The 16872-nt window shown below is 37.9% G+C and overlaps 1 protein-coding gene across 1 annotated transcript in view; it reads left to right on the plus strand.

Moving 5' to 3' along the window:
- Positions 1–16872, plus strand: part of pitpnc1a (phosphatidylinositol transfer protein cytoplasmic 1a) — a 75082-nt gene that overhangs the window by 52620 nt on the left and 5590 nt on the right. Inside the window, exons 5-7 of the mRNA XM_053613031.1 lie at positions 511–518; positions 8466–8537; positions 11236–11328. Of these exons, the coding sequence (XP_053469006.1) occupies positions 511–518; positions 8466–8537; positions 11236–11328 (173 nt within the window). The remainder of the gene's footprint in view (positions 1–510; positions 519–8465; positions 8538–11235; positions 11329–16872) is intronic.

Here is a 16872-nt window from a genome sequence, read left to right on the forward strand (position 1 = left end):
AAGTGTTTTTTTCAACGGGCCCATTCAACATTAAAAATATAAACAGTTAACTGTTTTAACCAGACTTTTAGAAATTACATTGCTCAAGATCACATTACAAATACCATGAGCTGTGCCGAGGACACAAACACATTCTCTACGTTGTAGGAATGACCTATTGATGAATGAATAATGACCCATGAATTAGTACAGTTTTCAGCATGGTAACTCTTATTTGTTTGCATTGTTTATAAGAATGTTAAGCAATATGAATTGAACAATAATTGTAATAATAATACCGCTTGCTAATACTATGTAGACCTGAGATCTGAATGATAAACAGTAATTGAGTATGTGCAAACAAAATCTTTTTTTTTATCAATGTCTTTGTTCATCCTTCTGGATTTTGCATGAACAGTGTGTGAAATCCATTCACTTGCTTTTCACACGTCTTTCTTTCTCTCTCTCTCTCTCCCTCTCTCTCTCTCTGTTTTCTCACTCCTCTCTGATCCATCTGCCTGCACAATTCAGAGTACACTGTAAGTACCGTTTTTCTCCCTTCTACTTGGTTACTTTCCATGAGCAGTTAATGTGAAACCTTGAGCTGGACAGCTGTTGTAGACATTGTCGTTTCAAATTTTTTCGCTCTTGTCAAGTGTGAGACAGTAGCTGCTATCTGCTCCAAGGCCTGGTGTGTTAATGAGTTTGTTGGATGGCAAAGCAGGTTCCCAGTGCTCAGTTCCCTGATGCTTAGCTCACGCCTGCTAGAGGGGAAGCTTCTCTCCATCTGTAGCTACTGTGTGTGTGTGTGTGTGTGTGTGTAATTCTGTAATCTCTGAGACTCACTATCTTCCTCAATATGTGGAGTCCTCTTCCGGCAGAACTTTTTCACAAGGTTTTTTTTTTGTGTTTTGTTATAGCCCATATTAATTTTCATTCCTTTTCCCGATCATATTTCCAGTAAAGAAAAAAATACCTGAACACAAATAATACTTTAAGTGGATATGTAACCATTTTGTATGAAAAATGACCCTCCGCCTGTCCTGTTGGACCACATTCACACGAGGTCTTGAGAAATCTCTGTGTAAGAGCAGCTAGATTGAGATATGCATTTCTAATAGAAATGCACATTTCTAAGCCAGGCTAAAAGCACTGTGGTCTAATTTGGCTGCGCTGGACCACTGTGTGAGGTAATAGCATTAGCATAAATCAGCATTAGGAATCAGTATGGAAGGAGAAGTGATCCAGTGAGTAATGGAAGGCAGAGAGGACGTGCTGCCGACTGGGGAAGATTGATTTGCCGAAAACAGGCAATGGATTTCGAACAGAAAAACTTTGGACGTTGTAGAATTTCTTGAGTGCGAACAGCCAAATATTTTAGTTTAGCAAATGTTTATCTGAACAATATGAGGTAGTTCCAGTACAAACTGAAAGGAAACACAATGCTCGCGGATTCAAATAGAGAACGTTATGCTAGTTGTAGATGTGGAGATTAGTAGCGTGTCAGTACGTTTACACTTACCGAATTTAGCAGAGGCACTTATCCAGACTGATTTTTAGTACAAATATGCCATGGTCTGAGAATAACATAAAGTTCTTGGAGTTAGACAGTTTTAGGGTGCTATAACAGGTTTATTAGCTCCATCCGCTCCAGAATGATAGGCACTCTTGGTAAAGCAGGGTAACAAAAGGTTTTTTCAACAATAAACACAGACAGATGACTTTATTAGGAATACCTGTACACCTGCACATTAATGCAGTTATCCAATCAGCCAATCATGTGGCAGCAGCCCAATGCATAAAATCATGTAGATGCCGGTACAGTAACAGTAGCCCATCAGTCACATAATCCACGTAATGAAGGTTAGGACGGATGCAAATGCAGATAAGAGTTTACTGAGTGAGAGACAGGCAGACAAATCCAAAACACGAGACAATAGCGAGGTCAAGAAACAGGCAAAGGGTCAGGCGATTGGCAAACAGACATAAACTGGGCAAGTCTAGAATCGAGAACGAGAAACAAGAACATGATCAAGGACCATGAAACAAAACAAGGAACAGGGTATAATGGCTTGGTACGGTGATAACACTAATACTTCGTAAAGTGCAAAGAGACATGAGGGGTTTAAATGACAAACGTAATCAGGGGTGAAACACAAGCTGAGAAACACAGCTGAGAACAATGATGACACACCTACAGGAAACAACCAATGACAATACAGGGGCGGAGACAGGTCAAAAACCATAAAAAAAAAGCACGTGTAGAAAGTAAACAAGTCAGTGTCACTGAAGACCTAAAAGCATCTCGCTCGCGCTTTGGGTCTCCGAGCACTCTGCATGCTACAGCGCGATCTCGAGGGGAAATCGTGACACCATCCACCTCAAAGTTCGACTGTAAGTGTATTCTGAGATGCTTTTCAGCACACCATGTTTGTAAAAAGTAGTTATTTGAGTTACCAAAGCCTTCCTGTCAGCTCGAACCTGTCTAGACCACTCTCCTCTGACCTCCTCCTCTCTTTTCTCATCAGCAAGGCATTTCCTCACAAAGAACTACCGCTGACTGGATGTTTTTTGTTTCTCACACCGCAATTTGTGTAGGCACTAGATTCAGCTGTGTATGAAATCCCAGGAGATCAGCAGTTTCCAAAATACTCAAATTAGCCCGCCAACATCCATAACACCAGGTCGAAGTAACTGAGATCATATTTTTTTCCCGTTAAGCCTCTTGACCTGTATCTGCATTATTTTGTGCATTATGCTGCAGCCACATAATTGGTTGATTGGATAATTGCATGAATGAGCAGATGTACAGATGTTCCTAATAAAATGGTCATTGAGTGTATAGTTGTATTTTTTTTTTTTTTTTAAATTCAATAGAATGAATTCATTTCAATTAAAGGTTAGATTTCACTGGTGGTTAGGTTAGATTTTAGGTTTCAGTGTGATCTTAAGCTAATTAACCATCAAGACAAACCTTTTTTATTCATATTGACCAAGAATGTGAATAATTCTGGAACTGACTGCATATTAGTGAAAATTAGCTATGTAACATACTGCAATAGTAGGCTTCTGTGCTTGAGAGGAGAGACTGAGTTGGAGTTCGAGCTTTCTGAGAAGAACATTTCTCCTATGACTGATTAACTTTGGTCCTGAAATTGTGCGTGAACCAGCATATGCTGTGATTGATAATGGATTTGGTCTCATAAACGAAGTATTTGTTTCGAAGTTTAATTCATTCATTTTCTTTCTTTTTTGTCTATTTTTGTCCTCTGTAAGAAACAGACTGATGTCAGAAAAATATTCCATTTTGTCATGTTTTTCCATACTATGCCACAATAAAATCTTTGTGACATGCTATGCTACATCTGTTGGAGATTCAGTATGTCTATTCAGTCATGCCTTTTGTGCAATGCAAAAATACTTTATGCTTTCCGTGTACACAGAATTAGGATTGTAGACTAGAGTCAGGGCTGCATGGGTGCCAACTGATTTGGGTGCTGGTGTGCCTACGCTTCTGTCATCTCGCCAGGAGAGTCTGCGTCAGCACTAAGCTGAGATGGTGTGTAGGCATTTCAAATAAATGTGATATACAATCTCTCTGCTATCTCTGCATTGGCAGTTGCACCAAACGATTTATTCCCTCTGCATTCTGCCTTCTTCCAGTCTCATAATTCAGTGGGCCTGACAGTATAAGTGGGTGGATCTGAAGAATTACTGTGCATTAATTACTGCCAGGATTCCGATCCCTTTTTTTAGCCTGTTTTACACTGTGTGGTTACAGAGGTCTTTTAAAATGATTTCATGTCACGTTGTATGAGACGATCCAAATAAATGCTTGGCCCAATTCTATAAGAGACTGTGTGATAAGATGTCTTCTCTATATCAGATTGTATAATGAAGATTTTGTGGTTAAAGAACATTCATATACTGTACATTCTGCTTACGTCATCAATCAGTGAGATCCAAGGCTGGTATAGAAAATGCGGACATATAAACAGAAACATTCTTCAAAGAGAGCTTGAGGTACTAAGGATATTTTTTTCTGTATATTGGCATGTTTCGGTTTACGTTTCACCACTACTGTATTTGTAGCTGTCCCATGAGTTTTGCATAATCCTACTGTATACAGTCCCTCTATTGATGGCTTTTAGACGAGCATCGTAGCAGCATTTGTACATTGTGAGATTTTAATCAAAATCACCAGAACTTTGTTGTCGGATGACTTTAGCCGCTGGCGAGCACATCACATTATGTGTTCTAAGATGACGACGTCGTTTTTGCTGTCACTGACCATTTATTTTTAATCAAGGCTAAATCATGTTTGAATCACACTGAGTGAGAGAGCAAATGATTCCCTAAAAATATGTTAAATCAACCGGTAAGAAATGTCCGAAAATGTAAAAGAACATATCTGAAGGTTGCTTTCAGACTAGGCATTTTTTACAGGGCTTTGTTTGCTTTTTTTTTTCCTTCAGAAAATGCACTGACCAAGCCACAAATTTTTTATAGCATTTGGCAGACACTCTTATCCAGAGGGACTTATATTTTTCTCATTTATACAACTGAGCAGTTGAAGGTTAAGGGACTTGCTCAAGGGCCCAGCAGTGGACACTAGACAGTGCTGGGATTTGAACTTACGACCTTCTGATCGTAGTAGTCCAACATCTTAACCACTGAGCTACCATTTTTGTGTGAAAAAATAAATACTGCTCTCACAGTGCACACCATTAACCTTAACACCCTCTTACAAGTCTTAGCTAGTATCATCTAACTCAGTGGTTTTCAAAGTGGGGGCTGCCAGGGGGCGCCCGGGGGGGGGCCTCAACAATTTGGTGTGAAAAATAAGTAAATGTATGTTTTCTCTTTCTCACTCTCAGACAACCACACACACAACAATCAATTCCTAATGTAATGTAATATAAAGATGTAAGATGTATTTATTAATAATAAAAAAGGGGGATATATTCAGAAGTCTGTATTTTTAAAGACATCTTGCAAAAGGGAGGCCTCGGTCAAATTTTAATGCCATTTGGGGGGCCTTTCCCTGGAAAAGTCTGGGAACCCCTGATCTAACTAACCTGCCTGGTTTAGATTTATTAATAAAGATTTTGTACTCTAGCGATGAGGAGGCTGTTTGTCTTCGCTGTATCTTTGGGAGCAGAAATTCATCATATGGCAACTTCACTGTTTGCAGCCACAATGGAATGTCACATCATGTATCAGTGCAGTGAATATGTCATAAAAATAGCCAGGTTATTACTATTATTTATATTACAACTTTGGAATATTAGCAGTGAAATATTTTTGATTAAACATGCTGTAAATCTTCTTATCTTTGCTCATTACTTAGACACCAATTTTTTCACAGATTTCGCAATCCATTTTTGTCTTTCTGGCATAACCAGGGTCAAAATTGTAGCGAGATAAACAATGCAGAAACATGTCATAATTAATATACTATCACAAAGCTGAGTGTTTACTACATCAGCTGCTCATGTCCATTATGTTATCCTTCCATACTTCTCTAAACTGCTCCGACTGTTTGGTTAGACCGTTTGGTAAACCGTTGGAGTACAGGACAGTGTTTGTTACCTGTTAAATTCAGCCTCTAAAAATAAGAACTTTGCAAGAATATAACATTTATTGTGTCTGCTTATTGAAACTTGAATTGAAGCTTATTTTCAAGCTTTAAAATTGAAAACATATTACTATTTCTTACAGAGTCTGTTTTCTCTAGTTATCGTAAATTATAGAACGGAAATGTTCATGGATTTGGATATTATACGAAATTTACATAAAAATCGACTTTTTATATTAACCAAGTAACCATGTTAGGTACAGTTTAACTAAGAAACTTCTCTAGTGTCTATGCTTTAACTGAAACAAATGAGCAGTGGCTTTTTCCACAAGACCCTGGTGGTTACCATCAAACATAAAACTATGTATACTCGCACCAAATCTTCCCAATTTAGGGTTACAGCCATGTTGCTTGCAATGTGGAAAAAAAACAACAACAAAAAAAAACAACAACAACAACAAAAAAAACTCGACATCATTCAGTGCTTTTCTGAAAATATACATGCATGTAAAACGTGCAGTGGCTGTTGAGAAATAAATGGCAAGTGTGAAAGCAACCTTAGCAATGTCAGTTAATGTCAATTTGTGACTGTTCGTGACCATCAGCATGATTGCTTGGTAACCATACCGACATGCTGTAGGCTGCACGTGACAAGTTATTGCCTTGTTTCACAAGTTTGAATCCAACAGAAAAACTCTTTTCAATCTCAAACAGAAAAGGTCACAGAAACACCTAGATAATGGAAGCGGTACTAATTGAACCGTGGTTATAGTATTCAACATGACGATATTCTTTGGATTATAATTTTGCTTTGAATTTACAGCTTTCCGCTTGTTCAAATTTTCAGACAGAAGTGACATGTGCCATTATTAGTATGTAATTTTTTTTTGACTGGTGTGCAAATCTGTCATAAGGTGTAAAGTGTGAGCACCTTTGTGAAGTGAATTTCCCCTGACATGCCCTTCTCTCTCTCCTGTTCTCGCCAACCCTATTAGTATTTCCTATTTCCATAGTAATTGCTGAAACTGGAGTTAATCTAGTCAGAGTATTGTTGGATCTCCAGGGGACTCCAGCAGCGTTGGGCCGTGTAGGAAAGAGAGGGCGGAGTGAGCAATTAGAGAAGCAAAGGGTTGAGAACAGGGTTGTAAATCCAACAAGCTGGAAAATAGCTCATTGTTACAGCCGGCTGTCACACACCAGGCCGGTAAAAATGTGGCGGTTACAAATTGTGCTTCTCTGCGAACATAGTGGAGCAGGTTGTTTAAAAGCAATCAAAGTGAACTTAACAGATCTAAGACTTTGACAATATCTGTGCAGCTTGAGTTGTACTTTCAGATTTTGTAGTATTTTCTGTGGGATTTACTACAGCCTGAAAGGTGTTGTTTTTCCTAGGTTTCTCAGCAGGAAGAGAAGCCTTCTAACTATGCCATATGGCATTTATATGCTCAGTGAATTTAACCATCCAAAGACATTCAAAACCTTGTAGCTGTGAATATTGCCATAGAGTAATATTTCCATTAAACGTTTTCTGCAAAATACCGGGTTCAGAATGATTGACACCTCCACATCTCTTGCATGGAGAGAATTACACGACTGAGCCCCCTGCAGTAATGTTAATGTTAGAGAATAATTGAAGAATGATTTTGGGCCATGCCTCCATGCAGAACATTTCATTATGCTTTACATTTTTAGGTTTGTGCATGTGAACTTCCCTCTTCAATTCAAACCACAAGCTTTCAACAAGGTTAAAATCTGGGAACCGAGATGGCCATTGTAAAAACATTTTGATTTTTACAAACATATTGATTAGGGATGTGTGCTTCGTGTCAGTATGTTGTTAAAAGATCAACTGTCCTATAGCATGTAATTCTTAACCGCCTAACAGAGGCATCCAGCAAAGGGTCAACATAAAGACAACAGTAGAGTTCCTGGAGACTAGGTGCATTTAAAAAAACAACAACAAAAAAAAAAACCTTTGAACACTGGTCTTTCCTCTGGATAAGTGCACTGCCTCTCTCTTTTTAAGCCTGTTTTATGAAAATGTAATATAATATTTCTATGGTCCATTGTCACCCAGTAGAGCATTTTGAATGTTGGCTCTTCTCAAGCTTCTACCTGCTGCTCTCTTTGGGAGTTTTGCTTGCCACTGGTTTTGTTTGCTGATTATGAGGCTGACTGTTTTAGCAGCAGTGGGCCAATGTCTGTTGTAAACAGCCATATATCAATCAAAAGAAATAGAAGAAAATGTATCTAAGACCAGCTACTACTTGCTCGTTGGTGGTCCTTAGTCATTGGTGGCCCAATGACATTATTCCTAGTGTCAATAAAAAACAGCAGTAGGTCATTATGTACACTGTAATTACGTTGTTTAGAATTATATAATTTACAATTTGGCTGATTAATTGCAACATGATTCTAAAATGGCCACACTAGTGCATGCCACTATTAAACTCTTATAAAGAGCCAAACACCACCACAAAGTGACTTTGCAGTAAATGTATGTAATGTGTGGTGAGAAGCAGGATGCATGTGCGTAAACTCAGCATGAGCTTTATTTGAGTAAATTGATCATCTGTGTGAAAAACAGGCAAAAGGTCAATTCCAGGAAGTACAATAAAACTTACTTAAATGTACTTAAAGTAACGAATTGCATGATAAGACTTTGCAAGGATGCGTTAATGGAACATGGAATATATAGGTAAATGAATCAAGGACTGACACAGAACAGGTGAACACAGTCGGGTAACAAGCAAATCGGATCAGTGTGGAGATACAGTAAGACTAACAGAAAACAAAAAATTTAAATAATAGTGCATGGTGTTCAGGGAGAACTGTGACAATTTAGATGGAGATAATTTTAAATCTTGTGCTTTGGCAGCTTTTAATGAATCCTTTTTTCCCCTTGTAGTGTTCTTTCTTGCCAAAGTTTTCCATTCACATAGAGACGAAATATGAGGACAACAACGGCAGCAATGACAATGTGAGTAAGTACCTGTGGTATTTGTGTGTGAGGGTGAGGGTGTGAGTACAGTTGAAGACTGGAAAAAAAACCAGGTGATTTTTATTCTAATCTTCAACTGTCCAGTTTCTGTGAGTCTGTGAATCATGGTAGCCTCAGATTCCTGTTCAAGGTTTAACATTTTGTGCATGCTGAGTTGCTTTTCTGCTCACCACGGTTGTAAAGAGGGATTTTATGAGTTACTATATCCTTCTTGGCAACTCGAACCAATCTGGCCATTTCCACTGACCTCTCTCATCAACAAGGAATTTCCACCCACAAGACTGTGGCTCCCTCAATGTTTTTTGGTTTTCTCACAATTCTGTGTAAACTCTAGAGACTGTTAAAATCCCAGGAGATCTTCAGTTTCTGAAATACTCAAACCAGCTCATTTGTTTCCAACATCAACACCATGATCAAAGTCACAAAGATCACACTTTTTTTTTCCCTGTTCGGATGTTCGATGTGAACATTAACTGAAGCTCTTGACCTGTATCTGCATGAGTTTTGCTTATCTGCTGCTACACGACCAACTGCTTAGACAACCCCATATATGCATTTTCAAAATATGATTGATGGCTGATTAAATGTGCTTTAGCAGAACTTGCTCAGGGTCTTGCTATATCTCATGATACTTTACTGACTGTTTAGTCGCTCCCCAAGTGATTGGCTTTATCTTTTCTAAGCTTACGAATCCGCATAGCCTAAAGAAACAACTGCTGCGCTCACCACCACCCCCGCCACCTTGTGCTTTAAATACTTCATTGAAAAGCACGGCAGATTAAAGGCTTTTACAGTGCCCATATATATGTATTAAAAGTATTAGCTCATTAAATATTGATGCAAAACAGTTTTTTTAACTTTAATATTGACTCCCACACTAGGGAAAATATCACGGTTATGAGATATAGCAAGGAGCACTAAAGGCATAGAATTATTCAGTATTCTATTTTCAGAGCTGCAGCTTATCCTGTGCTGTAACGTATACACTGTATGAGCTGTCTGGCTTGGCTTGTTAGACTTTCTGTGCACACAATAACTTACGTAGCGTTTCTGATTCAATTCTGCCATTATGGTGCTAATATTAGCTTATCCTTATGCTTTGTCAGTAAAATAATTATGTTCCCAACCTATTTTAAGGCACAGTTTACAGTGCCCTCCACTAATATTGGCACACTTGGTAAACAATTGTCTTTACTGTCATTAACCTTTTGATATTTTGTTTAAAATAATTCGCAAAAATGCTCTGCTCTCATGGATATCAAACAATTGGAAACACAACATAGGTTTATCCAAAGTATATATATATATATATGTGTGTGTGTGTGTGTGTGTGTGTGTGTGTGTGTGTTAAATATATGTGTGCCACAATTTTATATTTAAAGTATCTCCCCATTGATATTTTAAATTGTTTTTAGTACACCTGGGTGACTAGGAACCGGAAATTGTTCAACCTTGACAGGGGTAGAAATATGAGGTAACACATAGGCCAAATTCCCTTAGTCATTCATAACAATGGGTTAGACCAAGGAATATAGCTGCGATGTGCTGCAAAAGGTTGTTGAGCTTCACAAAATGGGAAGTGGCTATAAGAAAATAGCAAAAGCATTGAAAATGTCCATTTCCACCATCAGGGCAATAATTAAGAAGTTCCAGTCAACTGGAAATGTAATGACACGTTTATTCAATATATCATTTTTTTGCAGTGTAGATGGCCATTATGTCTACATCAATGGGGTCCCGAAATTCTAGATTAGGGGTGGGCAATCTTATATAATCTTGATAAGATTGCCCACCCTTGTTCTAGATGCAGGGGAGCTGATTTTATGTCAAAGTGACTGGAGACACTGGTACATGCCTACTCACAGCCCATGACATGAGATCTTATGACATTACAAGCATCATGAGACACAAGAAACTGAGTATGTGACGAAGTTTTCAAAGACCTGATTAGGTATTGTTCCTCCTCATCAGGCAAAAAACTGTGGATATGCAACAGACTGAAACATGTAAATGAGCAAAGAGCTGATAATAATAGAGACATGATAGAATTGCACACTTACACAATGGCAAGACTTTGTGAAAATTAGCTACTCTAACAGAGATTTAATACACTAAGCAAATTAGTAGGCTGGTGTATTGTACATCAATCAGGCAGTGAGCTAGAAAACCTAACTACCAGTGGCCATGGAGCTGACATTACTGCACTGGTCATAGGTCAAATGACATGTTTCTGTAAAATTTAAAGCACACACCTGAAAACTATTCATTTCTAATTCCTGAAATTCTTCTATGACAAAGAGAGAAGACTAAAATAACCTTCATAAATCACTATAAGTAGAACAGTCTGTGTCTGAGCACATATGCATAACTATATAAAATATAGTCATATGTTTTAATGCTGGACCTGATAGACAGTGGCTGAATTAAAAATGATAAATAACTGGGGATGGTCAGTTCAAGCAACAGAGAGGTTTTTGAGAAGAAAGTACCGTGAACAGATTTTGTGCTGTTTGGTTTGCTGCTTCTGGAAGTTATCAGTGAAAGACATTTTAAGTGATATAATGACATGAAACCTAAAGTTTCAGAAAGCACCTTGTTTTTGTAATGTTTTTCTTTAAATGATGGGAAGCATTGCCTTTTTTTCCACCCTCACACTTTCCTTCTCTTTCTGCTATAGATCTTTGATGAGCCCAGAGATGAGGACACTGAGGTGTGTTTCGTTGACATTGCATATGATGAAATCCCAGAGCGCTACTACAAAGAATCTGAGGTATGAGAAAGACAGGTCAATGAAATGCATCAGTACTGATGTTAATCCATGATGTGGTGGTGTGGTTTTAAATTATTAATGAACAGCATGTCATGATTTTTAACTGTTTAGAGTTATATTTAATTTTATGGAGCGTCCATGAGACAAGTTAGTTCTTGTTCTCACTTTTTATTATAGCAGTTGTAAACAGTCATTCCCTCACAACCCCAATTCCAAAAAAGTTGGGACGCTGTGTAAAATGTAAATAAAAACAGAATGATTTGCAAATCTCATAACCCCATATGTTATTCACAATAGAACATAGAAAACATATCAAATGTTTAAACTGAGGAAATGTACCGGTTTAAGGGAAAAATAAGGTAATTTTGAATTTGATGGCCTCAACACGTCTCAAAAAAGTTGGGACGGGGGCAACAAAAGGCTGGAAAATTAAGTGTTACTAAAAAGAAACAGCTGGAGGAACATTTTGCAACTAATTAGGTTAATTGGCAACAGGTCAGAAACGTGATTAGGTATAAACAGAGTATCTTAGAGAGGTAGAGTCTCTCAGAAGTAAAGAAGCATATGTTGCTCTAAAATTTGTATTTATCTTTCAGCATTGATGGTGCCTTTCCAGATGTGCAAGCTTTCCATTCCATATTCACTAATCCACCCCATACCATCAGAGATGCAGGCTTTTGAACTGAGCTCTGATAAAAAGCCGGATGGTCCCTCTCTTCTTTAGTCCTCTTTAGTTTAGAGGATGCGGTGTCCATGGTTTCCAAAAAGAATTTCAAATTTCGATTCGTCTGACCACAGAATAGTTTTCCAGTTCTCTTCAGTCCATTTTAAATGAGCTTTGGCCCAGAGAAGTTGGCGGTGTTTCTGGATCATGTTCACATATGGCTTCTTCTTTGTATGATAGAAGCTTTAACCAGCGTTTGTGGATGACACGGTCAACTGTGTTCACAGACAATGAGTTCTGGAGGTGTTTCTGAGTCCATGCAGTGATTTCCATTACAGAGTCATGCCTGTCTTTAATGCAGTGCAGCCTGAGGGCCCGAAGATCACGGGCATGCAATATTGATTATCACCCTTGTGATAAAAAATCACCCTTGATTTCTCCAGATTCTCAGAATATTTTGATGATACTATGTAATATAGATGATGAGATATTTATAGTCGTCACAATTTTATGTTTAGGAACATTATCCTGAAATTGTTCCACAAATTATAGACACAGTTTTTCACAGATTGGTGAACCCCTTCCTATCTTTACTTATGAAAGACTCTGCCTCTCTAAGATACTCTTTCTATCCCCAATCATCTTACTGACCTGTTGCAAATTAACCTCCAGCTGTTTCTTTTTAGTAACACTTACTTTCCAGCCTTTTGTTGCCCCGTCCCAACTTTTTTGAGATGCGTTGCGGCCATCAAATTCAAAATGACCTTATATTTTTCTTAAAATAGTATTTTTCCTCAGTTGTGAATAACATATGGGTTTATGAGCTTTGCAAATCATTGCATTCTGGTTTTATTTACGTTTTACACAGCATCCCAACTTTTTTGGAACCAGGGTTGTAATAAGACAAAAAAAAAAAAAAACCCACAGCCTGTGAATGTGTGAATGCACAAACTCCTCTGTCCCGAAGACTCTTCCATGGCGCAAAACTGACTGACCATTAAATATGCACTGACACCTGACACTCTTTCCATAAATATTAAACTAATGAAGAAAACCACCATATTAACAGGGTTTTTTTTGTAGTCTTTGTTAAATATCAACACATTTTTAATCTGTTTATTATTAGGCTTAGATGGCAGTATGTGGCGTATCTACCATACACCAAGCCCCTGTGAATTGCTAGAGAAATGGTAACATATCAGAACGAGTGTATTCATACAGTATAAACCTATTATTTAAATTAAAGCTGGAACTACTGTCGGAGTCGTGCTGTTAAAGAAAATTAATCAACACAGCGCTGTGGTATAAACTCAGTTAAACTTCCATATTACACTGTGTCTGGAAATGTGTGTGCTCATGTTATGTACTGTATATGTTTAACAAAAGCACAGTGTTTGGCAAGCTCCTTAGAAAAAAAAAAGATCTTCACAAGGTGGGCATAGTGGCTTAGTGGTTTACATGTTTGCCTCATACCTCTGGGGTGGGGGGTTTGAATCCTGCCTCTGTCCCTTGTGTGTGGAGCTTGCATGTTCTCCCTGTGCTTCTGAGGTTTCCTCTTGGTACTCTGGTTTCATCCTCCAGAACAAAGACATGTAGGCTGATTTCCAAATTGTCCATCGTGTGTGACTGTGCCCTGCAGTGTAGCCCCGAACCCCTTTTGCCCCAAGTTCCCTGGGATAGGCTCCAGGTGACCCTATGTGGTATAACTGGTATGGAAAATGGATGGATGGATCTTGATGAGGCCACATATGCTGAGATTGCATGTCATAAAAAGAAATGAGAGCTTGTTACTTTAATGGATAGTTGGGTTTCATCTATTAGAGCACGTGCTGCTGTCATTTCAAACTGTGGTGGGTGGAAAGTGTTGGTCTGTCAGTGTTCTAACACGTACACGAGCACACACACACACACACACACACAGACACACATACAATAATGACAAAAGCTTTCCACCTTTGACCCAGCTTCATCACTACTCCAGGGTTGTTCAGTTAAAATCAGCAATTATATCCCCCTGTTCTCTCTCTCTCTCTCTCTCTCTCTCTCTCTCGGCTGCAGGCTGACAGCACGGTCAGTCAGAACTAATGAGCACTGATATATTATTAGACTTGGTTGGAAACGGCAGGCTGATCTTGTGTAATCTGGTGATGAAGTAATCTCTCATGCCTGCCTGTTTTCCCCTGACACACTCTATTATGTCTCACTGACAAACACGTTCAGCTATAACTGTGTCGGGGAAACACTTAATCTCCAAAACTCTTTTAAACTCTTCACTTATTTTATACATTTAAAAGTGTATTACAGTTTTTCCTGATTGCTTACACCTTGTTGTTGTTGTTGTTGTTGTTATTGATGAACCCTGAGACACGTTTCTTAGTAACCAAAACTCACATCTCTTTTCTCTCAGCCTCTCGCACAAAACAAACCACGTTTCATTGGATTTTGGTCTCGTGCAGTCTGATACGCAGTCTGAATACCTGAGTTTATTTTATTACAATCATGTTCATTCGTGGTGGGCACGGTGGATTAGTGGTTAGCATGCTTGCCTTACACCTCTGGGGTTGGGGGTTCGATTCCTGCATCCGCCTTGTGTGTGTGGAGTTTGCGTGTTCTCCCTGTGTTTTGGGGGTTTCCACCGGGTACTCTGGTTTCCTCCGCAATCCAAAGACACGCACTGTAGGCTGATTGACATGTCTAAATTGTCCGTAGTGCATGAATGCGGTATATGATTGTGCCCTGAGATGGGGTGGCACCTCGTCCCGAGTGTCCCCTGCCTTGTCCCTCAAATGGATAGGCTCCACGATCCCTGCGACCCTGTGTAGGATAAAAGGTAGAGAAAATGGATGGATGGATGTACATTCATTCATTCATTAATATCAAACATTGATTTCTATTTTATGGCTACTCAACGCTTGTTTTTTTCCACTTGGAAATAATTCATTGCATTTTTATGCAGTTTTCTTGTTGTATGTATACAGCATTGCATCCAGCACACACACACTCTGAGGACTGCATTCTCATTTTTATTCAGTACAATGTGAAAAATATGTTTTGTTATAGAAATTATAGAAATGCGTGAGTGTGTGTGTGTGTGGTGTTCATATTTAATTATTAGCAGAATATCCATGATTTTTAGAGTTGTATCATTAGAATATATATATATATATATATATATATATATATATATATATATATATATATATATATATATATATAAAAAGTGTTTAAGGTGAGCTTTTGAAAGGTGGCTTTTTTCACAAGCACTGGCATTACAGTGGTTTAAAAGTTGATTTGGACTTATTCATTAGTTCTCATCTTTACAAATAGAGAGATGCCAATAGAAACATGGCAAAAATACAGTTCGCATTTCATCAAGTGCAATACAACAGTAGTGTAAAAATGCTTTAATGGAAAAAGTAGGTTTATGAAAAAGTTTATCAAAAAGCTGTAGAATGACATGCATTTCAGCTGCACTGAATGATTTCAGATTGGTATGAGAATCTATCAATGATTTAAAGCGTAGGAGAAATCCATCTTTTTTTTACATTGAAAAGGCTAATCACTAACTTGTTTAGATAAGTATCACAACGGTTTATCTTTTTAATTTTATTAATAAAATGTAAACATATTTTGTTATTTTGTTTACTGAGCCCCGGAAACTGCTCGGATGTACCCGCTCTATGTATTTCCATGATGTACCCACTCCAAGTAGTCATTTTTTCATCACGTGAAAGTCCCTTTTCATCTCCCTTGGCAGAATATCTCATCTGTCTTATCTATACGACGTGCCTTAAGCAACCCCAGCAATTACAAGTGATTGCTGCTCAGACAATTCAAATCCCAATTGGAAATGCAAAGAGAGCTCCTCCTCTATTCATAAGCAATCTTTCCTCTCTAACGTGCGAGTCACTAGATTAAAATGAAATGTCTGATTAGTGGCAGCCTGTGACATTAGGATAAAGATGAACCGCCCATTGTGCCACTCGGCATGAGCTTCCTACAAACACCTTCCACAAAACACTATTTATAGATCAGCGAGTGAGGGAAAGCAGACTCATTATGCATCAATGCAGTATGTATATCGTGTGATCTCCCTTTGTGAGATATGTGTAGTGTCTTGCAAAAGTATTCAGAGGTTTGTGCAATTTTCATATCTGAGTGAATTACAAACCTTTTTTTTTCTTTGGTATGTTTATTACCAAGCACTGAAACTGATATTCTCACTATCACACTGTGGAATAAAATTAACAAGGCTGGAATATGATACTCAATATGTTATTTAACACAGACAAATTTCCCTGGAAATTGGTTTAATATTTCGCGACTACCTGGGAATCATTATAATAACAAGTTTATTTTCTGAATAAAAAAAAAAAAACACCCAGTAAAAGCTGCTGTTGTCTATTTTTTATTTATTTATTTTATTAATGTTTAAGTACTCAAAGCCATGTCATTTTAAACCACAAAAACGTTTATGTCGATAATACATTGTTTTTAACACTCAAGCATCTACTATAAATGTCCTAAAATCATCTGTATACTTTTATCCAAAGTAAAAATGCCTAGGAATATATGTACAGTTCCCTCCACTAATATTGGCACTGTTGGTAAATATGACTAAAGAAGGCTTTGAAAAATTGTCTTTATTGTTAAATCTTTTGATCTTTTGTTTAAAAAATTCACAAAAATACTCTGTTCTCATGGATATCAAACAACTGCAAACACAACAAAGGTTTATCAAAAAAATTGAGACAATATAGATATATACAATATATGAACAGTGTGTTGAGACAATATAGACACACGTCCAATTCCAGGTTGATTCATAACATTTCCAGTTGACTGGAACTTCTTAATTATTGCCCTGATGGTGGAAATGG

Source organism: Ictalurus furcatus, chromosome 2, assembly GCF_023375685.1.
Source record: "Ictalurus furcatus strain D&B chromosome 2, Billie_1.0, whole genome shotgun sequence".
Taxonomy (NCBI): domain Eukaryota; kingdom Metazoa; phylum Chordata; class Actinopteri; order Siluriformes; family Ictaluridae; genus Ictalurus; species Ictalurus furcatus.